The sequence below is a fragment of the Rhagoletis zephyria genome, unplaced genomic scaffold, assembly GCF_001687245.7.
Source record: "Rhagoletis zephyria isolate East Lansing unplaced genomic scaffold, Rhagoletis_zephyria_1.1 Rzeph_scaffold_00029, whole genome shotgun sequence".
Taxonomy (NCBI): Eukaryota; Metazoa; Arthropoda; class Insecta; order Diptera; family Tephritidae; genus Rhagoletis; species Rhagoletis zephyria.
In genome coordinates, this window is record NW_016157113.1 from 446,251 (window position 1) to 472,735 (window position 26,485).

Genomic DNA, 26,485 nt, shown 5'->3' on the forward strand with positions numbered 1-26,485 from the left:
ATTTTACTCTCTCAAATGAGAGTAAAAGGAGAACAGATGCAGAAGTGCATAGGAACGCAAAAAGCACTATTTCCTGTAAAAACGTCAGTCGGTTTGTTTACATGTCATTGGTACTACACTGATTTGGCTGAAATATCACTAAATAATTATTAAAATCTATACATATTCAAATATTTCGTTGTTTACTTCCATTTTTTAACAAATATAAGGTTCTTTGCATTCACCGCTTTCTGTTTTTGTTTGCACATGTAAATCAGCTGATCGTTTGACACTTTTCATGAACTTACAGGAAAAGAAACTCCGGACTAAATCCTGTAACTTCTGACTAGGAACAGTTGCTCAGTTACTCTCTCAAATGTGTTCCCACTTACAGGTTTTATGTCAATAGGAACGACTTCCTGTAAGTTCTGACTAAATCCTGTAAACCGGACTGCTATTGGAACAGACTAAATATGTATAAGTTGAATTAATGTTTAAGACGCATATATGTACACTCATTTATTGATTTTTATTTATTTATTTAGCAAAAATACACTTAACAATATTATTGTATTTTCAAAGTGGAATATATTTAGATCAATAGTTTTATGGAAATAATATTCAAAAATGCTGCTGCACACAACTCTGCTATGACGCGTTGACACGCCTTCAACTTGTTAAGCTCATTTCATGCTTTTTTACTTTTTTTGCAGTTTTTTTAATCAACTGCGAAGCAATGTTTTTTTAATATTCATGGTTGTAATACAAAATTTTTAGGATAAATGTTATAAACGCCATTGCATTACACGGGTTAAAGTCTAAAAGAAAATTTAAAATGAAAATAAATAGTTTCAAGAATTAGATTGAAGTAATTTAAGAACAAAACATGTTTTAACAAATCATCGCATTCTTAAACCAAATAAAATAAGATAGGAAATTAGTTTTTGCTTACTTGCTTGTTTAAAAGTAATGGTAAAGGTAGTAAACACATGCATACCAAATGCTTTTTTTTCAGGATTCATTTTAAAATATCAGAAGATAATGTTTGGCTTAAGCCATTAAATAAACTGTGATTTTTTTGCGATCATAAGATATTTTGGGACCGCATGTTTTATTTTTTCGATTTAGCAAAAAAAAAATATCTCCAAAACTATTTTTTTTTCGTTCACTTTCTTGGTATCGCTTTAGCATTTAGCTAGTTTAATAAACTTCATACAAATATACATATCTAAGGTGTAAGGTTAGTAGTAGTGTATATGTGTGTATACAAATTGTTATTTCTCGTTTTCGTTAAATTTTTGCGTTTTAATTTGCAAACATATTGCAAAATTGGAAATACTACGTACATTTAAGAAAAAATCCAAATATCGCACTCGTACATGAGGAGAATAATGAAAAGTATATTTTATATTCTTCATAAGTATCTTTGTATGTATGTATGTGTTCTAGTGGTATTGAAATCGTTGCGAAATTTATTTGGTCGCAAATAAAATTACAGCATCATTGCATATGATTACCATTGCATACAAAGTTGCGGTTTCGGCAAATGAATTTGCATTTTAAAAACTAAATAGTAGAGCTTGCAATATTCCGCACTTATTTTGGTACAGAATCGGTTGGTGAGTTTAGGCCGGATGATGAATTGTTTTCGTTTAAGGCATCAGGGAAACTGTTAATCGAACCCGAACGTGAAGTGGACACCCGTGTCTACATAACACACACACACACACACAGTTAAACAGTCAGATGGCGTAAATATAACATGAAACGAGAGAAAGAGAAACAATTGATTAGTAAAAAACACAATATTGATGAAAGCTTAGCATGCAAGATATTAATAGTAAGTTTCAATTTACATATTGAGGTCTTATACATATTCAAATCTCGCTATCTGCCATTTTTATAAAAACGAATTTCTGAATTTGAAGTCGCCAGCGGTTTAGCTGTCACCTCTGAAATCCCATTGTTAATTCGGAGGTGCATTCTTATTCAAAACTTAATTTTTATGAAAATTTTAAGTAATACACAGAAACATACAGATAAGCCCTCGATAGAATACATTTAGGGCCGTTTTGTCAAGTAACATTTAAAATTTATCTGCCCTTTTAACACAAATTTAGTTTTAGAACAACTATTTAAAGGGCAGATTATTTTTAAAAAGCTACTTTAGAAAACGGCCCTTAACTTATCGCTCATTTACTTCAACACTGCCATAACTTAAAAAACCAAAAACTCGAGAAGAACTGTTTTAAAGTTTGGAATTTACATATAATCCATATAAATAATAGTTAATATGTTCTAGTGAGCTACTGGAAATCGGTAAAGCTATGGAATTTTTACACAACATAGAAGAACAGTTCGCGGTCATTTCTACATACTTAACTCGATTTTCTATTATTTTCACACTATTAAAGTAAATGAGCGATATCTACATACAACATATCTATCAGTAGACTTTTGATAAACTAGCATGAATGTACTTAGATAGCTTTTAAGCTGATGAACACAAGTTAAGTATTTAATCTATTAAGCAGTCACTGCAGTACATTTAGATTATATGTCATCTATCTACATAACTTACTAAAAGCTGAATTAAAATATTCAATTTTTTTTAACATCATACACATATTAACCTAAAATCGATTTTAGCTTAATTAGTTGAGATATTTTTTAAAGTTTAATTCGTTTGTTAAAAGTCTACAGATAAGTACATAAAATAAGTTATTCAAAATGTTTTGTGTAAGTAGGTAGGTAAATAGTATTTTTTTGTATAAATTTGAAATTTAATTTTAGCAAACAGTGAGAACAGTGAAAATGTACAAACAAAGTGATTAATAAAAAAAAAAAAAACTGTGTGTTTAATCTCTTTGATCTTGGCGGCCGCAGCCCTGATTGGTAACTTACGTTGAAAGCCTTATTACCACCTAGAATGAGGCAACTTTAATAAAAATGTATATAAATGTGATAGAAAATATATAAAAAATTCCGGGTTCCATTCACATATTTCATTTAAAAGAAACCTAATTTTCACAGATAAAAGGAAGACATTTAAGCTTACTTTTTATGCTGTTCAAAAGATTTCACACTGCATCTGACTTACAGAATTTCAAAAAATGGAAAAAAATCGTTTTTTGACACTTTTACAGACGAAACAACAAACCATGGTGAAATAATAATAAGGTGTTCTCACTTAGGGGGTGGTTGTTGTAATTATGGCAATTTCGGCATACCAGCGTTACAGTAATGCCTACTCTATTCATTCCAATTTCATTTCTGGGCAAAATGGAACAAAAAATGAAGCAGACAATTGTGTGAAAAAATTATGCGTATTTATCACTTACTACGTTTATACGCACGTATTATTTGCAAATAACAATTTGCAAAATGGTAAACTTTGCCGTATAAACGCTGAGTTAATTTTTTATTTGCAAATAACTAAATCACGAAAATAAGTAGTGTAGTAGATTAGTGGTACTATTTGCAAATAAGCGCAAGACGCCGCCATTCTTAGTTTTATTTTCGATGGTCATCTTATTGCCTCCTTTTAATAATCAAGACGTTGCCATTTTTAACTTTATTTTTTTTTTCGATGGTCACATTATTGCCTTTTTATAATGAGGCAATATTAAAATAAAAATTTTCACCATCGAATAAACAGTGAGTTTAAATGTTAACGAAAATAAAGGTCGTAATAAAATTCCCTTTAAAGTTAAGATATTTAAAAACTAAGTACGCATATACGTGTACTTCAGAAATTAAGGAAAAAATAGAAATAAAATTCCATACGGGCTAATATGTCATTTTTAGAAGAATTTAAGAATAATTAAATAAAGAGAACGGTATAACTTAATTTGTTTTAATATGAATAAATGAAAGACGGAAAATAGTCCTTATTTTTTAAGTATTAACCATCATCATATGTGTGTGGTACGACCGTGTGGCCTTAAAGTTTTACAAATAATAATTTTAAAGTAGAAAAAATTAATGAATAATAATTATTAAAATCAATATATTTGATCGAAAAAATAAAAATTAAGTAAGCATAATTTCTTTTGAGCGAAAAAATGAAACTGTAATTACACTGGTTTACAGAAAAAATATTTTATTGATGCAAGCTTCATTTAACTGGTGTGGGGTCCACTCATATATGTATGTATTGGAAATAGTACCCAAAAAGTAGTTAAAATAATCCTGTCTTTTCGCCCTTTTTCTACTACCCCAAAATACATGGCCGCAATTGGCATGCAGAAAAAGTGAGGTTATGTAAGTGACATCACCTTATATTTATTTCACCATGCAACAAACTAAATGAATCGTGCAGAGAAAAATATATGTATGTACTCTGCAGGGAAACCACGGACTAGTGAATCAAATTTCTAGTTTCGTACTAGGTCTTTATCGCCAAAAAGAAACTAGTCCGATAGGAGCTAGATCCCCACCAGTCCAAAATCGGCGAAAAGTGGTACTTTTAAAAAACTATTTTTTTCAGTTTTTTTTTTTCTAGAAATCTATATCTAAAGTGACGAATTTAGAACTGGTTCGGAACTATAGAAAAAAAGATGCAGAACGAACTAGATCTTATTTGTCGAATTTAGAACTAGTTCGGAACTATCGAAAAAGGGATGCAGCAGGGGGCTTGTTTACTTTACATAGATATGTGTTCGGCGGCTTTTTCGTTCAAATACGCTTCTATTCTGCATTTCGCAGATGCTTTTTCATAGCTTGGTAATACAAAACCAAAATTTGTGTTAACATTTCAACATGTTGGGACCGTCTGGAATCTAACAGCGAGCACCTCTGCAAACTTTGCTACAGCTAAAGGTATGTAAACGTACATTTCTTACAATCATTCAAACAAATTTAATTTCAAATTGAAAACACATTTCTTTCAAAATAACTTAATATCGCACACACGGAAGAACCAAAAAGATTGAAAAATCATGATACCTTTTTCTTTCGTCTGTCGATTTTAGAACTGGTTCGGAACTATAGAATTTAGGTCCAGTTCGGAACTATCGAAAAAGGGATGCAGCGGGGGCAATTGACACTTGCTAGGACATCGCCATATTAAATTCGCCAGTTGTTTGCATGCAAAATATATTTATCGCGAACCAGTACTGGGTCTAAATGTACTAGAAGCGCACCAGTTCAGAACTAGAGATTTTCCCCACAGGGTATGTACATACAGTATCGGTCATATCTATAGCACGCCATTTCAAAGTGATATTGTGTGCCACTTATGTTTATTTATTTATTTTTAAGAATTTTCAATTAAAATTTTGTTCATTCTCGGACAAACCCCATATATACCCAAGTTCAACAACTTGTCGCAAACTACAAAAAAGTGTAACAAATTTTCACCTAAATTTCAAACTTTTTTCTCGGTAGTGATAGAATTTTTTTGAGGACACAGTTTTTTAGCCCCTGCAATTTTAGTCTGATAATGTGCAAATTTCATATATTGCATATTTTTATGTCTTGTTTAGTATTTCCATTAAAACACCAAATATATTGCAAATTCGCATAGAATTATTAATACACATTTTACTTCTAATTGTATACTTTTTGTACTTTTTGTAGTACCATTCTACTACCGTTTTCGCAAAATGCGATCACATTCTTTCCCTTTCTCCTACTTCCAAAATACAAATCTGGATAAAGGAGTGTCAAATTTTAGCTGTCACAAATTACACAACCTTGTATTATTGAATCATGTTTCTGACTATGTACAAAACTGTACAAAACCACAAATGATATGATGAGCGATGAGCAAATGGGAATTGTTTTGTACAGTTTATTTTCGTACCCTGATTCTATCAAACAAACACACAGCTTTTTAAAACAATCAAAACAAATAATTTGATATTTTATATTACAAATTTTGTACTAGCTTAGTGTTGTGTCCCGAGTATTTGTTTTTGTTTTATTATAGTTGTGAGCGTGAGTAGGAGAGGCAAGAATCAAATTATTTATAGTAGAGGAAGGTGTTAGATAGGAATAAAAAATAGTTTATAGTTACCGCATGGGGTTGGCACAAAAAATGGTTGTGATCATAGCTTACTTTAACATTCTCATAGGCTGAGCCAACCTTCTCTTCAATCGAACGCATCGATTCCGAGTTTTTCATTTGTGAGAATTTCGATGTTATGCCGCTGGTTATGCTACCAAATACCGATGCGGTCTTTTCCGATGTTGACTTGAGCACCGATTCGGTGCGTTGGAAACTGTAATACAAATGAATAAATATAAATCGGGATATACTTTAAAATTGCGCTAATGAGTTTTTAGAAGTGGATAAGTGATTTGGATGGGCAAAGAAAAAATCACACGAAAAAACATACATAAAAAAAGTTTACGAGAAATGTCGATAGAGATTTCAACACGGTTGTAGTGATTACAATGCCATACATTTAAAAAATGAAATAAATACTTTAAATAAAAAACGTTAGATTGTTAATCTTATTCAAAAAAGGGTTTAAACAATATTTTTAAACACACTGGAGCATAGAAAAGAATGAGATTATTTCTCATGGAATCGATTTGAAATTGTTAGCGTTGAAGTACTTTTTTCATAGATTTTTTCCTTTTTAGAGCTGGTTAATAAATGGATATACATACAAACATATGTAATTAGTTAGTGCGAAAATGGAATCGAAGTGAACCGTTTTAGTAGACAAAGTTGACACAAGTGTTGTTATAGTGTTGGAAGGCAATTACTTACATTGGGGCCTCATGTACGGCCTTTGACAGATTACCAACACTTTGTTCGACGCTTTGATAACTTAAAATTCAACATAAAATTACGAAATTAAATTAAAGAAGTTATAAAAAATGGGTTTTTGATCAACTATAAAGAATTTAGTATATCATAAAGTTGGTGTCTATAAAACTTATGCCAGTTTTTTTTTAATAAAAATAGGTTTAAGCGAAAAACAAAACCGACTAGAATTCTCATTTAAAAATGTGAGATATGAGGTAACACCTTTCCTTTAAAAAATAATTATAGAAATCGGTTAACGTGATCCAAAGTTATGCGGTAATATACATAAAAAAAAAAACAATATTCCGACGAATTGATAACATTTCTCCTTTTTGTGAAGTCGGTTATAAATAAATTAAAAGGAATTTAATTTCCGCATTCGTTTTCTTATATTTTTAAGTTATTTTTGCTGATGAAAAAAACAGCGGGAAGAAACTAGCGGTGCATCGAGTTTTTTCACCAGATCTTTGACAAATTATATTCGATCAGACTAACAGATTTTTAATTATGCCAGCATCTACTCTCCCTAAAACTAGCCGTTGAATATTTCTGCTTGGAATCCCTTTGAAAGATCTTAAACTTCCGACATTAAATAGCGCAGAAAGCAGACGTAGGCGGATAGTAACAGAGGTTTATAGCCAAGGATCCAAAATATATCCCTATAAAAGAATATTGCTCGACGACGCTCGACAAGCAAACAAAATGACTGTTTGAAATTTTTACTAAAAATAAATATCCCGTAGGCCCCACTACAAATAATTCAAAAGAACATAAATTATAGTATATGCATTCTACTTGCATGTCTACTAGTTTTAATTGATTGGTCCATAAAAAAAAATTATAACGAAAGAAAAAAAAATGCAGCTATTAGAAGCGCAGAAAAAAATATCACAATAAAAGATTAATGCGATTCATAAAACGTCGCAAAGTGGCATTTTTGGCGAAATGGCAACTCTGCAAACAAAGTTGTATGAACGACCGATCGGCTAAGTGAAAAAAAAAAGCTTTTACAATTATATGTCGAAGCAGTCTTAACAAATATACTTTTTCTTGAAGTATTCGGAGACAATAAAATAGCATGTGTTTTGCAACTTTGAGTTTGCAATGATTGGCAGCTCAAATATTATGGGAATATCGTAATTTTGTCGCAAGAGAGTTTCCATACAAAAGTAATCAGCAATCAAATCAAACATTGGAAGGGCAACATTTATTGGAAGAAACGAAATGACCATTAGTTTATTTACATAAGGATAGCAAGTACAAAATTTTTAATGTGATAAGCTCCTTTATTTTACGTTTTCTAGCAATGTTGGCACTAACTCGATTAAATTCAATCCAATTACAGTTAATCATGATTAATTTTAATCTGATTAAACCGTTAATCGTAACCGCGATTAAAAGAATTAATTTTTAATCATTAGCTCTTAATTTGATTAAGTAGGTTTGGTGATTAATTAATTTTTGCTGGAATTTTCCTATGCACACAAAGCCAATTCAAATTTTCCAATTTTCTGGCAAAAATTTTCCCAGCACGAATTTGCAACTTCGCCTCCAAATGAAATGTCAAAATTGTGCTCTCTCCTTGCAAGTTTTACTGAGTAACAATTGGTACCAACTGGTACAAGTTTTTTGCATAGCGAACACTCTTATTGTCAAGGTAATCTTTAAAGTTCATCGCGTACCTTATCCTCTCCTGTATTCGCAGACTCTCCAAAGTTAATCTTGTTTTTTTTTTCTCGTCCTTCCACGTCCAAGATTATGGTGTTCTTAAAATCTGCTATGTGTTCACTATTCGTCAAGTGCTGTGCAAATGCGTCTTATTATTTTTCGCGTCTGCTTGGTGCTTACTAATTCTGACTCCAAGGGCTCGTTTAGTCGTGTCGCATTTTGTTGCAGTTTTCGTTGGATTTCATAAACCACGTTATTTGGTTCTTTGTTTATGTCGTCTTTTTTTTAGTTTGGTGAATATTTTGTTGAAATCATTTCCGTCTTGCAGCAAACGTCCCGCGAGACGGCAAAAAGCAAAGTCCCCGATAGTTATTATGAGAAGACGAAAATAATTCCATGGTAAATAATAGTCCGGCGAGACGAAAAAAAAATAAATGTTACAGATAATTATTAAAAGATGAAGATTTTGTCTAACGACTTTTCCATTGGTATTGTACTTTTTACCACTTTATGGCTCCTATAGGACGAAATCTCGGCCATAACTTGGAAAATCTACCTTGTATTAAAGTCCTTTTTGCTTTGGAATTGTCTTGTTGAACCTATAGGTAAGATAACGGCGGTCGTCATATGGCCATAGCCTTCCAATTCCCGATAACGTCAATAACAGCGATGTACTACTAAACAAACAAAAACATTATCTGAGCTTTGAAGATTAATACTGATGTAAAAAAAAATTTGCGAAAAAACGAGCAGGACAGCCACTGTTGAATAGAAACGATTCACCAAAAGTTCATATGGTAGATAACAGTAAGGAAGATTTTAAATTATCAGCGAAGTTGAGTTGAATATGTTACCATCCAACAATTGTCGCTACAGCAAGCACCCTGTACATATAGTCACCAACTTTATGATTAACAAATTTACATCAAACTTACACAGAACTCTCTTTAACATTTTTCAGGCCTTGATTCATATCGTCTGTAATCTCTTTCCACATGGTAATGCCCAATTTGCGTTTCAACTCTGAAGAATGTCGTGTTTTCGATGCCAATACTGTACGCAGCGTATTTATCTCCTCTTCGACACGTGCAAGTTCCTACAAGACAATATTTTAGAATGATTATACTTGAATTGAGCTATTAATTATATGTAGCAGCTTACTTGACTCCATTCGGCACGTTGTCTTTCCTGCTCTTCAACAGTGAGCGCAGCAAACTCGGCAGCAATATCTGCGGATGCAACAGATGCAACTGGAGATGCAGGCTCCGACAGTTTCGAAGTATTATCTAATTTATGAGGTGTTTGCAAGTTGAAGAGAAATTTTAAAACGAATTATTTGATTTATGTATATTATAAAGTGAGCAATATTCATCTAACGTCACAAACTGCCGATAAAAGTTATAAAATTAAAAATTTCTATGGCATTATAAAATTATAAATCTTTAAGGAAATTATAATTTTATCGCGTTTATCTGCAGTTAATCAAATTAAATGAATATCCCTAATGTATTAAGGGTGACTATGATTTTGGTTTAATGGTCTTAAAAAATTTCCGATATACATACTAAGATATCTTAAATATTTTGAAAGTAAGTTTAATATTTTGCGCAACAACTTTATGAATTTGAATGTTGAAGGTATTAATAAGGCAAAGTATCAACATGTTTGCCTAGCTTAGTGCTAAAATGATATACAAATCAGTGAGCATAGTAAATAAGTAGATAAAATATGGAAAATGTTTGAGCTTAAATTGTTCGTACAATCATGCATACTTGAAAAACCCTTCATCACATATATATATGTACCTCCTTGAAAGACAACCTCCTCGAAAACTCTATCATAAGCTGAATATCGATTTAATTAAGCAAAAAAATATCCACAAATAACTCAAATTTGTATTGGTATTGAATATGTATGGGTGTATCTTAGATTTTCATATTAAAAAATATATGTATTCGTATATTTATACTCACAAACTTCGAAATTGTATGCAGCGAATGTGGGAGAGAGAAGGCAGTAAAAGGAAGAAATAAATGCAAAAATACCGTTAAAATTGTATGCATGTATCATAGTAATTAGCGTCTAAAGAAATTAAATTAATATTTTTTTTTTTTGTTCAGAAACTACATTTAACTGTTGAATGTCTGACTGTGGCAAATTGTTCGTATTATAATAAGAAATACTATAATAGTGCTGCTACAGCATTTATTTGGTGGCCAGCAAATAACTAAGCAGCAACTAGATTTTTAAAAGAGCCAACATACAGAGAAACACGCACATATGTACCTGCACATATACACATACTAGGTGTCTGTATTTACAATACTTATGCAATAAGTATGTATAAAAATTCATGAAAATGGTTATCAAAAACAAGGAAAACGCAACGCATTTTGGCGAGTGAGCTCACATTTGGTAACAATGAATTAAAACACAAATGAAAAATCAGGAATTTGCGCTTAACAAACTTTACTAAAAAGACATTCAAAAGCAAAAATTGTTTTTCAAGAAAGAAAAAATGGAAACGAACCAACCATGAAATTTCTGCGCATGATACCTACACCATCATTGTACATGCCTACAATGGCCTACACGATTTTGCCGAGTCGGTATGTAACTTTGAGGTGTCTTAATAATGCCACGACTCAATTGTTTTTTTTTTCATACTGAAAACTTAAACTTTTAAAAGCTCATTTCACAAGGCAAACCCTTCAAACAATTTTCTGAGTGCCCAGAATTTTTTTACCCGAGCACTTTGTTCACACAACGGTTGTTTGTAACAGGCAAAACGAATCGAGATAGATATAGACAAATGTATACACAAATGATCAGAATGAAATGAGAAATCGATTAAGCGGTGACTGTCTGTCCGTCCGTCCGTCCGTCCGTCTGTGCACACGATAACTAGAGTAAAAATTGAGATATCTTAACGAAACTTGGTATGTGCACTTCTTTCTGGCGTAGGACGGATGGTATTGAAAATGGGCAAAATCGGACGAAAACTATGCCTACCTCCCATGTAACGGTAATTTTGAGAAATACGAAAACTGCGATATTTTAGTAAATACTGAAGATTATTCACTTAAAATTGATATTTGCATTAATTTTTAGACGAAAAATAATATTATAAATTTTTGGAAAATGGGCGTGGCCACGGCCACTTATGGCTACATGCGTATATCTTGGTAACCGCTGTACCTATTTCTTCCAAATTTTGCACAGTTGTTGGCCTTGGTACAACCTACCAAAGCGCTGAAAATTTGTAAAACCGGACAATAACCACGCCCACATCCCATATAACGGTAATTTAGAGAAATACGAAATCTTCGATAAATCAGTATATACGGAAGCTAATTTATTCAAAATTGCTGCGTGCAATAATTCTTTACCAAAAAATACGTTTATAATCAAATTTCGGAAAATGAGCGCAGCACCGCCCACTTATGACTACATACATATGTGTTTCTCGGTAACCGTTCGACCAATATGTAGCAAACTCGGTATGATTATTGTACTTGCCACATAAAAGCAAAACGTTGGAAATAATTGGAAATGGACTAAAATTACGCCCACTTTTAATATAACGGTAAACTTCTGAAATGCTTGATATCTCGATATTTCGAAATTTAAGGACGCTAATTTAGTCAAAATTTATACTAACAACAATCCCTTGAAAAGAAGTAACATTATTATGGAATTTCGGAAAATGAGTATGGTACCGCCCACGTATAACTATATACATACATAAGTTTATCTCATTTGGCCTAACTTAACTTTCTATCGAAGGTGTTCGAAATAGGTGTAAAACCACCCGTGCTTACCGTGAAGCGGTAGTTTTCGGAAAGGTGAAAAAACTATATTTAATACTACCGCCAGGTATTTAATGTTCGGCTCCGGCTATGCTTTTACTAGCAAGTTACTGGATATTTTTTACTGGAGAATATGTACATGAACAGAGCTAATGAGAAAGTTATAACTCTGGCAAGTATATCTTTATGGAACTGCGTATTCCTACTTATTGCCGTATGTTTTCCTGTAACTTTTCTCTAACAGTCTTTAATTTTCATAATAGAATTACCGATGAGTCGCAAAATAACCACCCATTCAAAAGTCGCCAAAGCAAAAGCCATATGATTCGAAAAAATTGCATACCTTTGGCGCTGTTAGTTTTGGTTGTTGTTGTTGTTGCTGTTGTGTTTGATGTAGTAGTGGTTGCTGATGGTGAGCCAATATTCAAGAATTTCTTGTAATTCTCACTGCTCGATATCTTAGCCAAATACGGCTTAGAGAAATCAATAAACGTCACCTTAACTTCGCGCATTGTACGCTTTGTAAAGAAACGCAAGCGCAAACGTTTCGCTATCGAAGAGGAAGGCAATTGCTTAGCCAATTTTGTTGCTACAAACTCTGTTTCGACAGCTTGCAATTCAAGTGTATTCGTGTAGTCCGAGTCTATGTCGTAGAAAATTTGATCTAATGTTAAATTCCTTAAATACTGTTCAGTCTCGTTGGTCCAATCGGCCAATTCGGAGAATGTTTCATCCGATTCGGTAGGTTCATCCAGAGATGGTGTTACAATATTGTCCAATTTCGGCAGATATGGATCCTCAATGAATTCCAGGCTGACTGGCTCCGAGTCAGTCATTTTCACGACGTCAATGCCGCTGGCAAGCACATGCATGGGCAGAGTGAAAGGTGAAATCTTTGCTGTTGTTGCTGCTATTGTAATATATTATATGTTTTAGTTGATATGTAGTCAATATTATTGGTCTATGCCCGAACATTTGTTAAGATTAATCCACTACGCGCTCATCGCGGTGGCAGAACACAAGCACTTTCTTTCAGCTATCGCAGTTGTAATATCACATTTCATTTTCAGCAAAAAAAAATACTTTTTCTACTCATTTGGAGCAGTTAACACTGTGTAGCAGCCATTTAGCATCCGTAGCGATCATTTGGCAGTCATTAATCATTGCACGTGAATTCGAATGTGAAGCACAAAATCGAAAATGAACTGTTTTACTTTCATTTTTGCCATTCAGGTATAATTATGGATGATATTATATGCAGCTTGCGTCAAACTGAAATGATCACCATCCGCACGCTCAATACGCAATACACTTCTAGCTTCATTTAATTTCGTTTTTCGTCCGATGGCGCGTACAGCTAAAGTATAACTGAGTAACCGCAAATCATAATAAAAGCCAGCTTCAAAAGATAGAAAATGACGAAAATACGAGGAGAAAAGTGTATAAAGCCCGAACAAAGCAAAATACCACTGTGTGTCAGCAACTCCAAACGCTCATTTTAGTTGCCTTGCGTATACTAAAGCTGCTCAGCGGCGCCATTGCCACTCTGGCAGTGGGGAGTCGTGACATGAGGTTGGTATGGAAACCGTAACAGCTATTTAACGAAATAACCGTCCAAACAGAACAAGCCACTAACCAATCAGTTGGCTAACACAACAGCAACAAACAACAACAAACTGATGAGTCAGCAATTTAACTTAACAAAGGCTTAAGCAACAGACAGCCTCTCCTAAGACCACGCAGACATAGAAAGTTTCATACGAAGAACCTATGTAGGCAAGTAATGTATTCGCAATGCTGCACCAAGCCATCAAAACATTCATACAAGTTGTAGCAAACAAAACAAGAGTGTTCGCTATGCAAAAAAACTTTTACAAGTTGGTACCAATTTTTACCAAATCGTGTTCGTTTGGCCAAAAACCCAGTAAAACTTGCAAAGAGAGAGCGCAATTTTGACATTTCATTTGGAGGGGAACAAAAATTTTCCCAGCACGAATTTTCAAGCAGGATTGTGGCACACGATTGCATTTTTGTCAACATTAATTTGAATCAACAAGTTCGTTAAATTTAAAAATGAACAATCTTGTTGCGATTTACTAATGAAAGAAGTATGTAAATATTTGTTTATTCATTTAATTTAATTAATTCCAAACATTTGAAAGGTACTCGGTTGAAAAAGCTGTATTCGTAATCGGAACGCAGGTGGCACCACTGTCGATATAGGAAAATCGACAGTGACAGAAATTGTAGCGTATATTGCGTATAGGTCCTGTTTTGGTTTCCACCTGAAATAATTTAAAAAATTTATTATGCTCGAAATGCAACCGTGGACGCCAGCTGGCAGTGAGGCTTGCTAATGTTTGCTAATTCCTGTTCGCGCAAAACTTAGTAAGTCTCTCTCTTTGGGAGAGTCAGATACCTTATTCTCTGAATTTCGTTACTGGCTAATTCTTACTGGCATTTGCATAGCGAACAGAACTAATATGTTTAGCCACAAAAGCGGTTATTTCAAGCGAAAATATAGCATAGCATACCAACGCGTTACACTGAGATTGCCACATAGCCCGTCTAAGTATTTCTAAAAGGTAAGATTAAAAACGAATACATATCGATGGCTGTGTGGAAGATGGACCTATCTCGGCAGCCTATGTGAAAACGCCTTATCTCAGAAAACTTTTCAAGAACGCCCTACTTCAGAATTTTATTGAAAAACATCCTATCTCAGAATTTAGTTGAAGAACACCCTATTTCAGAACTCGGTTCAAAAAACGTTCTATCTCAAGCGAAAATGTGCTTCGACCGAATTCTGAAACAGGGCGTTGTTGAAAAACTTTCTAAGATAAGGCGTTTTCGAACCGGCTGCCGAGGTAGGTCGATCTTCCACTCACCCATCGATATGGGTATTTCCAATCTGGCGTTACGTGACGCTCGCATGAGAAAATGTTAAAAAAAAATTTAAAATGTTAAAACTTTAAAAAGGTTTTTCTAGAGTTGCATAGCGATTAAATGTCCCCTTATTCAGCTAAAAAATTAATGCTGTTGGTAGTACCGATTTTAAGATATTAGTAAACATACACGCTGGCGTGACGTTACAAAAAACAGAAGTGAATTTTGACTTGGGTTACAAAATTGCAAAACTTTGCGATTTGGGCAAGACTATTTATTTGTATAAAACTTTTTGTAGTAATATTGGAAATGTTTTAGGTTATTTTTACAAGTTTTTAAATTTAGAAATCTTTTCTGCTTTATGTTTAATCAGCTGAATTATCTGACGTGACGTTACCCTGGCGTTACGTTACTAAAATTTCTATTGAAAGTTTTGTTAATATTGTTCTTGAAAGAATTTTTAACGAAAAAAAAAACATGCATTTTAGGTCGAACGCACTTTTTTGACAACAGCGGTTCCATTATTTGCAAATCTTTATCTTATTACGTTTCAACTAAACATGCAACATGTGATACAAATCAGAGCGTAAATACGGGTTCAAAATATTACGGCCCTGGCGCCATCTAACGAGACCATTTTTGGCCTACAAATAAGTTAGATATAGGACTTTAAATTTTTTTTTACGCGGTAGACTTTTCGCTGGAATCGCCCATATGAAGATGCGATTAAGCTTAAAACAATCCATAGTTTTTTGGTATCCGTTCGAAATTTATACATATGTGCATATGCATCACCACTACTGGCTGTTTGGCGGAGCAAAGTATAAAGACTTTGTTAGCGATAAATGAAAGCGCTGTTGGTGATTTTTCTCCCAATTCGAATTTCATATTCAGTGCATTATTATTACCAATATTACCATTTTCTTAATTTAGTTGACTGCAAAATAAAACAGCAGCCATCTGAGCCATTTATTTTGAAAATGGCGTAAGTCACCCTTTCAAAAAAATCTAAATTTAGGAGCAAGACTGTGGATTCAAAATAAAAGTAAACTGCATCAAAATTTCCCTACCACAAATCTTTTTTATTCGTAAGTTGTAAAGCAAAATCTAATTTACGGTTAGTTTAGATGTAACCTAGTATTTATGGTCCGATTTCGTTCATATTTATAAAGCTTGCTTTATTTGTTTTTACCAATAATTTATTTAAATCCTTAAACTTCTGTATAACCTTTTTTACGAAAAAAGCAAAATAAGCTTGCAAAGCGAAAAAACCCCCCAAAAACATAAAATCAAAGATGGCGGAATGTTCCCATATGTACTAATTTAGGGGCAAAACTGTGGATCCATGATCTACGTGTCAAGTTGAGGTAAACTGCATCAAATTCTTTTATTTTCTTTTTGAGTCTAAACTTACTGGGCTACATCTATTTACTAGCAATTAAGGATGTTAATTTTTCAGCTTTTTCCGATCCCGGGATACCGGGATTAGTCCCGGGATTTAGATATTCATTACTTTTCAACAACTTAAATCGAAAAAACTGCTTCTATCTCTCCTACCATAAAATAAATATATTTATTATAATAAATAAATGAGTTTGAAACCTACTTTTTATTTAAAGTGGCGTTTTTATTTTTCTATGACGTTAGGATTTAATTTAAAGTAAAAATATATGATAATTCCAAAAATTATTTAAAAAAAGATATGATTATTTCCAAAAATTATTTAAAAATTCAATGTAATGTAAAATAATAACGTTGGTACCAACTGCAAGAGGAAATTTCTTTAAAATTAAAAAAAAAAATTAAAGTTTTTTGGATTCACAAGGACGAATAGGTAATTTTTTAAGCTGATAAAGTTAGAAGTACGAAATTCATTAACATATAATTTTTTCAAAAACAAATATTGCGAAATTTCAAGGATAAAATTTTAAAAGGATATTTTAATTACTTACCAGTCCTTCTGCATCAAAAACTTGAAACTGTTTAAATTCTGTAGGAGTTCCTCTTAAATTTGATACCTATATGTCTTCTCTAAGCTCATTTCTCTGAATTTTTTAAATAATTTTTGAATTACTGACGTCAGAGTGAAAAATAAAAACGCAACTTTACTATATTTGGCCCATGGTTTCGCGAATGTATTGACATTTGTATTTAAAATTTACTATCGCGGACATTTACAAAAATAGTACCAGTTTGACCGAGCTTTGCCCGCAGTGTATATACGTTTTAAAGTTTTCAAGATTTGGATAGCTTTAAAAAAATATTAAGTAAATTTCTTACTCCATAATTTAGGTGACAACCCCATTCCGAAATACGCTGATTGAAATTAACAAAATTAAAATTTGTATTACATAGAAGAGTGGCAACCCTGATGGAAAATATTTTCTGACCAAAGTTTGTAACAATATCATTCATTTGATATCCACATTGCGATGTTTTAGATAGATTGTGTAGAATCGAAAATAAGTGGCAACCTTACACTATTATCCTAAGAGATAATATTTTGTATATAGGAAAAGCATTGTTTACGAACCTTCTCTGGGTACCCATGAATAGTAATATTTTACCTTTTCTTCTAAACAAAAAATTAAATAAATATGCGATTCAAAATAGGTGGCAACCCTATTAAAAATATTTTTGAACTATGGATCTTTAAAATGCCTTCCATTTGACATTCATATTATGATGTTTTAATTAATTTTTAACTAATTTCGAATAGGTGGCAACCTTATGCAAGTCTTCTCCGAGATAATGCCTCTACAGGTAACCTTAAAATCCAAAACATTATCTAGTATGTACAAAATCAAAATCGTTAGAGCCGTTTCTGAGAACCCTATTGATATATAAATATACAAAAATTGCTCGTTTAATGTACTCAGATATTAATTCTTAAATCAAAAAAAATATAGCCAATACTGGTTAAGAAAAGGAGTTTCTATTATTTCCATCAGTTCAAATTACGACGGTACACGTCCCAGCCCGGAAATAAAGAGCCAACTTTTATTGTATGTATACATGTGTACATATTTTTACCCACTGGGAAAATAGGTAAGCACCTCACGAGGTAAGCCATGTTTTCTTTCAGTTTTTAGTACCAAAATTGTCATCATGGCCAATGCCATCTACTAGTAAAGCACAAAATGAACACCTCCAACGACACATTACGTTGTCAGTTGCAAAGTAACGTGCAGCCGAAGTTATCTCCAAGCGCCGAACTACTCCGAGCGACTTCTCTGCATTACACGTAACTTACTTTGTAAAGCGGCTCAGAAGTATGTCTGATACCAAATGTACATTCTAAATTCCTACTTACATAAGGCGGCCATGCCTTTGTAAAAGTAAGGGACGTTCGGCAGGGAAATGGTAATGACTGCCAGGTGAAGAGTAAGTTGCTAATAAGGTATTATTACGTGCTCCTAATTCCCACTGGGTAATTTTGTGTTTATGTATGTATATGTATTTACTTGAGCGAATCAATTTTTTACATCAAAGCTTTGTATAATATATTTTCTGGGAAGTAGAAAAAGTGGAAAGTATTTTATGTACAGATATGTAAACAAAACTTCTAAGTATCTTATTTTTTCTATCGGTCTCCAAACATTTCTTTTTTGCTTTGCTCTTATCAAAAGAGTTTTAATATGTACTATTTTTTTATATAAAAACAAAAGCTTATCTAAATTTGTAGTATTAGCAACCCGGCTTTTTCGTGCTTATTCGTGCTTTTATGAAATTTTACTGAACGCCCATGCACGCACGAGCAAAAGCCCGGTCCGTGCCCATCTCTAGTTCAAATTATAAATCCTGAAAATCCCGGGATTATTTGCAAATCCCGGGATTTTCGGGACCTTAAAAAGGCCGGGATCCCGGGATTAACATTCCTACTATCAATACTGTAGTATTATATATAACGGAATCCAAAGAGAATCCGTCACCACCTTCAGCGACCCTAGCCCAATGAACGCCGTTAAAGGCAATGTCACCCGATTGGTAAATTTGTACAGATTTCTATATTTTTTATATTGAGCTATTGGTACAAAATGAAAAAATTGGGAATATATTTTTTTTTGTAGTCATGCGATTGGTTCAATACTGTGAACTTCTATTGAAAAATTTGGACAAATTGTTTTTCGTTATTGGGATTAAGAAAAATATTTGCCCCAAATTTCGGGAAAAAGCCCAAATCGTGTTTTTTACGGAGCCCAGTCACCTCCAATTGCAGACGACGAGCTTCAGCTGCCACAAGAAACTCGCCTTACTCTGGCCCAGTTTACGGTCTGGATACTACAGTCGTCTGAACTCGTATTAGTTTAGTCTCGACGCTAACATACCAAATGCATGTCCGGCTTGTGAAGGTTCCTCCACGACACCAACCATCTCTTCACCTGCCCACTTAAACCCACTCACCTTACATCCCTCTCTCTTTGGGCCAATACAGTCAAAACATCGCATTTCCGCATTTAGAAACATAAATAGCTTTGTAAATTAAATTTTATCTTACATATACATAAGTATAATTTGTTATATTTTATAAATATCTCTCTTACTTTAAAGTCGCAAGACTGTAACAAATAAATGAATAAATAAATATAAGTCAGTTGGAAATTTAATATATTTTAATGGCACTTGATGGTTTTTTTTTCCCCCGATGTCAAAAATAGCAAGCTACAGTAATTTTAAACCTCCCCATCTTTAAAAATTGAGATTTTTTGGGTAACAAAAATTAGGGTAAATTAGACTTTGCTTTACAAATTTTGTGGCACCGGAGAACCCAACACTAAAAGAGAAAATTTCCCTACAACATTTTAATGGCGAAAACCGCGACAATGCAAAAAATTTTCGCACTTTTTGCTAATTATTTACAATAAAAAGTATATTTTTTGTTAAGTTATGAGATTTAGGGACGAGACTATGGATCCGTGATGTCAAATAGAAGAAAACTGCATCAAATTTTCGCTACTACACATTTTTTTCTTCGTACCAATTTGATCCAAATTTACTTGGCTAAAATTTAACTTCTGAATTCCTAAAAAATTTTAATTTTACGTGGAAAAAACCTCAATAACTTTAAAAGTTGGGGAGGTTTAAAAATAGGTTAGCCATAGTCAAATTTGCCACTAATTCATCGCAATCTGGATGTTAATGTTGGCTCAGTATTAAAAGAATTATATCCACAATTAAATACAATATGCTGAATACTCTAAATAAAACAATGATATTCTTGGTTGTTACGAATGACTTTACATAAAACCCCCCGGGCGGCCCTGGTGTACATACATATGTATGTATGTATGTACAGTGTAAATATTATCATGGCCAATAGTATTTTTTTACGAGGCACAGGTGAACGCAGAACGCCCTTGGTAAAACAGAGGCGTATGAATGTTATAGTATTTAGGACCGTTTACTTATCTATTTTCAAGTAGTTAAATCATTATTTTAACTCAACTGCAGAAAATTCCGTAGAAATTATTAACAGAAAATGTATTAAATTTGGAATAGCTCAAATTTTAGTTTTCACCTACTTAACGATGGCCTTATAAATAAATTTGGCCTTTTTTAATTGCATAGCCTTTTACTTAAATTTATTTGCATAAATCGAATAAAAGGTCTGGAATCCTAATAAAAGGAATTGCTTAGTTTTTGAACGACTTTAAGAAAGGAGGAGGTTATCAATTCGTCGTAATATTTTTTTATGTATGTTAACGCATACCTTTGGACCATGTCAATCGATTTCTAAAGGAAAGATGGTACCTCAGAGGTTGTCCCATTGCAGAATTCCGAAATAAATTCGGACCCATCCCAACGTAATAAGCCATGTAAACAGCCAGAAAGCCCTTTTTGTAAATTTGCAGAAATCACTTTCGGAAATAAAGATTTCAAGGTTTAACTGCAACTGAAACTACGCAAATCACTTTCAAGAAATAATTTCAACTTGCTCGTGCTGCACTGGTAATTTTCATTTTTGCTGCAAGTGCTGTCAAACCAATCGAGTGTTGCCGTGTGACGCGATTTTTGCCGAATTTCATTAAGATTATAAAAATGTTGCATCACATTTAAATAAATACTTATATCTAATTATTGTATTCACCTGATATGAACAATATGAATATTAAAACATTAAACACTTTGTGGTTGTTTTGTTCGTATTTGAACATTTTTAACAAATTTTTCAGGTCAGACAAAAATTAGTATCGGAAAGTTTGATTTTCAGAAATAAAAACTGCTTTCGGAAGCCACTTTACATGCAAGGAATAACCACTCCTACAAACTCGTTTGAAAATTCTTGAATTTGACATACTTTAGAAAAGGTCTTGCGCTTGCCACGTCTAAAGGTGCGGTTAAACGTGGCAATGCAAGTCCTTTTTTTACGCGTTTTGCTGTCGAAATACGAAATTCAAAGTCTACTTTCCCGTGTAAACAGCCAGAAAGTCCATTTTTCAGATTTGCAGAAATCACTTTCGGAAATGAAAATTGCAAGGTGTAACTGTAACTGAAATTATGCAAATCCCTTTCGATAAATCGATCGTGCTGCACTAGCAATTTTAATTTTTGCTGCAAGTGTTGTCAAACTAAATCAAGTGTTGCCGTGTGACGCGTTTTTTGACGAATTTGTATAAAATTATAAAAATGTTTAATAATATATGAAAAATACGTGTAATTAATTTATTCTACTGATATGGAGAATTTAAGTATTAATGTATTATATACATATTTCGCGACTGTTTTGTGCAAATCTTAGCAGGTTTAGCAAATTTTTCAGGTCATTAATTTTGTTATAAGCTTAAAATTGTCTGGTAACATAGTTGAAAGTGGGCTTGTCTGCATTAACCGTGTAAACAGACAAAGAGTAGTATCGGAAAGTTTGATTTTCAAAAATAAAAAGTGCTTTCATGCAAGGTGTAACTGCTCCTGCAATCATTTTGGAAAATTCTTGAGTTTGGCAGACTTCAGAAAAGGACTTGCATTTGCAACGTCTAACAGCTACTTAACAGCCACATAAATTGACATACTTTCCGCAAAATTACTGTGGTCAGCGTAGCTGGAGTTGAACGTACGAGGGCCATTTTGTGATAAAAAAATGGCATCGACGTCGTCGTCAACAACCATGATAAGGCCGATTATAAATAGTGAATCCATTTAAAACTTTCGTCGCGTATTTGACAAGTTCGAACCCTACATGGACGATTCCAAGATACGAAGATATGTAGCTGCTATATTTCAATATAGGTATGTACAAGCTAAATAGAAATACAGAATTTTACAATCCATACATTTAATTTTAAATAATTGAAATAGGAATGGCTCTATCTTTCAATAGATGATATTAAAAAAAGTTAAATATACCCTAGGCCACAAGGGCGCTCGAGTATAAAAAACAAAACAGAGATCAACATACATACTTACCCCTGAAACACAATGCCGACGAACGGCGAATTTTTCGCTGTAAAAATTAAAACACACTGTTGTATATGAGAACGCACACAACTCAAGCAAACGAGGATGTTCGTTTTGTTAAAAACTAATAATCTTATTGTTTGTAAAAATTTTAATTGTACCTTGTCATGAGCAGCTGAATTCGTTGTCGCCGTATTTGCGTTTTACTGAGCGAAATTTTTGGGCGAAAGTTGACGCCGTCGTCGCACTACTGTGCGCAAATTCGCCGTTCGTCGGTATTGTGTTTCAACGGTTATGTACATATGTACTCCAAAGTAGGAATGTTAGATATTTAAGAAAGTATCGATATCATGAATCGATTTAATTCATTGCATGTAAAATCGATATGGCGATATATCGGACAGAACAAGGAAAGATTGGTCCAATTACTCGAAAAATATAGTCATAGGTATAGTAGCTTTGTAACTAGACTAAAGATAGTCTAAAAATTTAAAGTAATGTAATGTAAAACAGGTGAATTGTACTAAAAGTGGTCCGAATGTAATGCATAAGGTACGAGTTTTGTTCTAAAATTGGTTACATTGTCATGCAGTAGCGGACAACGGGTATAATTAACGATTTGCTGATATGTAGGCACTTAGTCAACAAATTTTCATGTGCGGCGCTGGCATGTAAAGAGAGTATCCGATTAAAAAATTTGAGAACCCCGGTTCGGAATCGCAGCTGGCGCAAGTTTTACTTTTGTTTTTTTTCCCCCCCAAAATTGGTTACAATGTAATGCAGAAGCGGACAATTGGTCCGAGCCTACGACTTTCAACTTTGGACTAGTTACAATCACTTGCAGTCTAGTTTGTAGTGTGCTCTAAGTCTATTCCGAGATCCTACAGCGTATGCATATAATCTGGCACACATATGCACATAATAATTTTGACCTAACAGACGGCAGTTATGTGGATAAACGAGCCACAAGGTCGTGGGTTCGAGTCCCACCGCCAATTGAATTTTCATTTATTTCGTTTTCATTCTTTTTTTTATAAGTTGTATATTTTTTTTTTTTTTTTAAATTAACTAATAGTAAAATAAAAAATGTTATATAAAAAAAGCAAATGAAAACAAAATAAAAAAAAAATCGCAATCGCTCCAACCGAGGATCGAACCTGGCAGCAACAGGCTCGTAGCCCGTAACTCTTACCACTCGGCTACCGCAGACGCGGAACTCGCGCGCTTTGTTTGCTTAGTTGTACGAAAGACAACAGCTGGCCGTTTTTACCAGTGTTGTCAACGAAAACTGCCCGGATCCGAGTTAATTCCCAAAAATTTCGTGCATTTGTTCGGCTGCTTATGCGCATTTTAAAGAGGAAAATGCATGAGTCAAAGCAAATAAAGGCTGTTTATGCAAATAATCGAGCCCGTTTGTCAACCGTATAAACCTACTTTAGTATTTTCCCATACACTTTTTTGTAGATCAAAAATAAACTTCAACTTAAATATCGATATTGTGGGTAAAGTATCGATGTCTTCGATATAACGACCTTGGAATATCGATTTAAAAAATCGATTATCATGCCATGAAATATCGATATTCAGAATAATCGATACGATATCGAACATTCTTACTCCAAAGTGGAAAGGCTGGGAAAAAGATGCGCAGCCAGCCAACTGACGCCTACCGGTTGTTGTTGTTGTAACAGCATACAAACTCCCCAAAGACTTTTTGGGGAGTGTTGCTGGAGTGACAGTCCTTGGCCAGATATAAATCTGGGTCGTTCCGGTTACGTAGACCCGACTGTCGTGGGAACGTGACGCCTACCGGTCGCCAAGCTGGCTTGCGCTTACTACACTATTGTTTATTTGCATGTTTGCTACCCATATAGGCTCTACACTATCAGGCGACAAATACATATGGCAACTGTGCCACGTAGTTTAAATAATTTGATTGCCCTTCGGTATGCTGTGAAATTAGTGAGGTTTATGCATATGCGCTTTGTTTAAATATATTAAATATTTCAATATACCTAAGACAAATTATCGAACAAACCGTACACTTGTTAAAAATCGGCCCCTCAGGTGACTCACTTGCAAAACACATGTACATTATTCGATAGGTAAACCAAAAATTATATTACAAAACAATTAAAACAATTACACTCTACTACCGGTAATCTGTTTATATTTATCTATTTTACATTGAAAATATATAAGTACATACAATTTTGCAATGAAAAATTCACTTACGGTCCTCCATCGTTCCTTGCTGCTATTGTTAATGCACTCTAGTTTGCTATAACTTTTTCACTTTTCGGAGCAATTAAAATTTAATGACCAGTAGCAATCAGTTCAATAAAAATACACTTGGCCCAATGAATATGATTTATTATTTTCTGTAGTTCTTTGTGGATAAGAAAATAACACTCTTTCACAAAAATCTGCTACTTTTCAACAATGAACGAGTAAAACTAATCGCTATATTCGACATTCGTTGCAATTATATTTTTAGCGAGTTACATAAACAGCTGAAACAGATTGCCCCATATTAAAAATTCTATACCTATTGTGGCACACAGGGTGTACATCAAATGTTGACGAATTTTGTTTAAATATGTTTTTAAATGTTTTTCATTGCCATATTATTACTAAAACCATTAGTACCCTGGTCCGTTTTGCTTCCTGGTATCTTTGCTCCGGGCCACTGAGCTGCCTAGAGAGACCCGCGATACTCTGGCACAATTGCGCTCTGGATACTGTAGCAAATTCAACTCATACTTATATAGACGAAATCCCGACGTAACCAACGAATGTCCTGCATGTGAAGGGTTCCGCACGACACCAACCACCTATGATCCAATCCCGCCGAAACAGCGCGTTCTCTGTGCCTATCTTGTGTTGAAATTGTTGGCAACGATTGTGGGTTTTAGGACGGGTAGGCTGAGAAAACGGCCTTGTCGGGTATTTTTCGGGTTGATCTGGTATCGAAGAACAAAACATCGTGAGATCGCCTAGAACCAAGTATCGGGACAACGGCACACTATCACAATCATCAAGAAAAAACAAGGTTTTCAAGCCGCATGCGATCGTGATATGCAGAGACAACTCCCAAACCTGTTAGAACACAACCATTCGCATGGCAACTGAGTGTCTGCTCATGTTATTGGAAAGACATCTATACAGCGAGGCTGAAATGCTCCCTGCTAAGTTGCAAACTACTTCCGTCAAAATAATTCCTGTTGAGCTATAATAGAGCAAACTATCTTTTTGTGGTTACTTTTGTTGTGGCGGCGAACATAAACCCGACTAGATCGGGGACATAGCCATTAGTTGAGTGGGGTTTAGGTTGCTTGCGAAGATATGTCTCGAGTCGTCAAGCGTCTCTCCGCATGCCGGGCACTCGTTGCGCACATCTGCATCCAGGTTTTTCGGGTACGAGTTTAATCTGCTTAAGAGCAAAGTAGGGCTATTGTGGTCCGAATAGAGATGGGTAACTCAGCACTGAGCGGAGCTATTGAGCTGACTCTCAGCAGTGTGGTGCACGCTCAGACTCACAACTAAAAAAAAACATGTCTCAGTAACTTATGAAAATAAAGACGAAAATTTGCAAAAAATTTAATAGTTGTGTGTGTCATCAGCTCTACAGCGCATACCAATTATATTCCTCTTAACAGCTCTACAGTGCCAGCCAGCTCGACTCTAGGCTGTGTTGCCTGACAGCAGAGTGTCATAGCTCAATTGTGCCACCTCACTTAGCTGACTCATTAAAATGAGCTTGGGTCGTTGAGTTAACTTTCTAAAATTCAATGAGTTATCTAGCCGTAGGACTCCCTAGTCTTCCACGTCTGGTGGTTGTGATCCCAAAACGGCATTCACAGGTCGAGAGTCAGTGTAGGTATGCACTGTCTGTCGGGTCCAGAGGTTGTGCTTTATGAACCTCTGAACTTCGTCCGTCCGTTCGTATAGACGCCTTCTAACGTGCCGTGGCGAGGGCCGCAAGTAA

The 26,485-nt window shown here is 34.1% G+C and overlaps 1 protein-coding gene across 8 annotated transcripts; it reads right to left on the reverse strand.

Annotated features, from left to right (window-relative positions):
- Nucleotides 1-487: 487 nt before the first annotated feature.
- On the reverse strand, nt 488-24,958 carry LOC108363651 (tumor protein D54). 8 transcript variants are annotated; one of them, XR_001847644.1, is made up of 7 exons: nt 12,560-13,582; nt 9,569-9,693; nt 9,343-9,503; nt 6,701-6,760; nt 5,999-6,203; nt 1,326-1,686; nt 488-797 (listed from the first exon to the last, which is right to left on the reverse strand). XR_001847644.1 is itself a non-coding variant. In XM_017617122.1 (7 exons), exons 1-7 carry the CDS (start codon nt 24,740-24,742, stop codon nt 1,576-1,578), a joined length of 675 nt encoding a protein of 224 aa, XP_017472611.1. In that variant the 5' UTR covers nt 24,743-24,958; the 3' UTR covers nt 490-1,575. The 8 variants fall into 8 exon arrangements, 7 of the variants coding, with proteins under 7 accessions (XP_017472605.1, XP_017472611.1, XP_017472620.1 ...); XM_017617122.1 differs by lacking the exon at nt 12,560-13,582 and adding exons at nt 24,194-24,196; nt 24,733-24,958 and having other exon boundaries at nt 490-1,686; XM_017617116.1 differs by lacking the exon at nt 1,326-1,686 and having other exon boundaries at nt 6,041-6,203; nt 12,560-13,588.
- Between the last annotated feature and the right edge of the window lie 1,527 nt (nt 24,959-26,485).